At 35.1% G+C, this 1,648-nt stretch overlaps 1 protein-coding gene across 1 annotated transcript; it reads left to right on the top strand.

The window, feature by feature from the left end:
- The first annotated feature begins 443 nt into the window (after positions 1-443).
- Positions 444-1,169, top strand: LOC149906265 (uncharacterized). Its single transcript, XM_090104407.1, has one exon. It carries the CDS (start codon positions 444-446, stop codon positions 1,167-1,169), a length of 726 nt encoding a protein of 241 aa, XP_089960533.1.
- The last annotated feature ends 479 nt before the right edge of the window (positions 1,170-1,648 follow it).

The raw sequence follows: 1,648 nt of genomic DNA, 5'->3' as shown, positions 1-1,648 counted from the left end.
GAAAGAGACGGACTCTTATTTTTGAAAATATTCCGTCGCAGATTTGAAGCGACGCGACATAAGTAAGGAATTTGCGTAACCGATATTCTATTTTTAGAATTGAAACAAATTTTAATTTTAAAAATATGGCTTGCAACTGCGGAGCATGTAATAAAATAATAAAAATTAACCAACACAGTATTAAATGTTCTAAATGCTCTCATAACTTTCACACAGTATGTGCAAATATAGCAGATTATAAAAAAATTACCGAAGAGTCGAAATTAAATTGGACCTGTTCTTTATGTCCTCCAATAAATTCGAATATCGACATAATTAATTCACAAACCAAGCCGAAAAACTCAAGCTACATACAAAGTTCAAACAATACTTGTACTGCATCTGCTTCGTCCAGCCCATCCGATATCACAAACGACGTGTCAATCAGTGCTATCGTTCACGAAATGAGGCTTATCAGAGATACCGTCGGGGAAATAAAGTCACAAATGCTGTCGCTTACTGAACATATATCAAAATGCAACCTTCGACTCGACGAGTACGATAATAAGCTGGAACAGCACGAAAAAAGAATAATTACATTAGACAATATCATAACTGAACTCAAAGATCGTATGAACTCAAACGCACAAGTTCATCTTCGCAATGAAATAGAAATAATAGGCATTCCAGAAACTCCAAACGAAAACCCCGCTCATACATTCCGCGTTATCACTCAAAAATTAGGTTTTCCTATTGAAGAATCTGATTTGGACTTTACAACCCGGGTGGGCCCCTCGCGCAATTACTCGCAAAATAAAGGTCCTACTAAAACTAACTTCTCCCAATCGCCTCGACCTTTAGTTGTCCGATTTTTGAGCCGTAATAAACGAGACGAATTTCTTAAAATTGGTAAAATGAAGCAGCGCTCCATCAACACTCTGGACATAGGACTCGGTGCAACAGAATTTAATAACATAAATCTGTACTTCAACGAACGTCTAACCCAAGAAAACAGATATTTATTTCTAGCCGCTCGGCAACAAACAAAGGTGCATGGATACAAGTACTGCTGGATTAAAAACGGCGTGGTTTACATCCGCAAACAAGAAGGGAATCCTGCAATTCCTATCAAAAAACATGAAGACCTCCACCAAATACTCAACCCTTTTCAAAACTCGACAAATCCCTAATCTCTTTCTTATTTTATTATGTTTTATGCTAAGATATAAACTAAGACGTAATTTAATTACTTTATCGCTAGAAACACATGTTAAATGTGCCTTAGTGAAAACTTTCCTATTAAGTATCTACAACATAATTATATTTTTAATTTTTCATATTTCAAACCTTTTATAAATTACATAATTGTCCGTATTTATGCAAAATGGAACCACTCGACAAATTTCGTTTTTTGCTTTTATTGAAGAATACTCATCCAAAAGTGGTCTAAATTCTTATACAAACAAGAACCACATGATTTTTACGTTGGAAACAAGGTATACTAAAAGCAGAAAGGAACCACCAGCAACAACGAATAATACCATATTAAGCAAAACCGAACCACAGCACAACGGGACTGCTTTGTTCAAACAAATAAACGATATTACTATCATGTCATTTTATACAAAACAGATCCACACCTACTTGGTACCATTATACATTACACATA

Source organism: Colias eurytheme, chromosome 8 (assembly GCF_061535395.1).
Source record: "Colias eurytheme isolate Ceu_HAF_F1 chromosome 8, ilColEury1 Martin Lab GWU primary, whole genome shotgun sequence".
In the NCBI taxonomy this organism is placed as follows: Eukaryota; Metazoa; Arthropoda; class Insecta; order Lepidoptera; family Pieridae; genus Colias; species Colias eurytheme.
The sequence above is the reverse complement of the archived record's forward strand: the minus strand, read 5'-3'. Positions and strand labels throughout refer to the sequence as shown.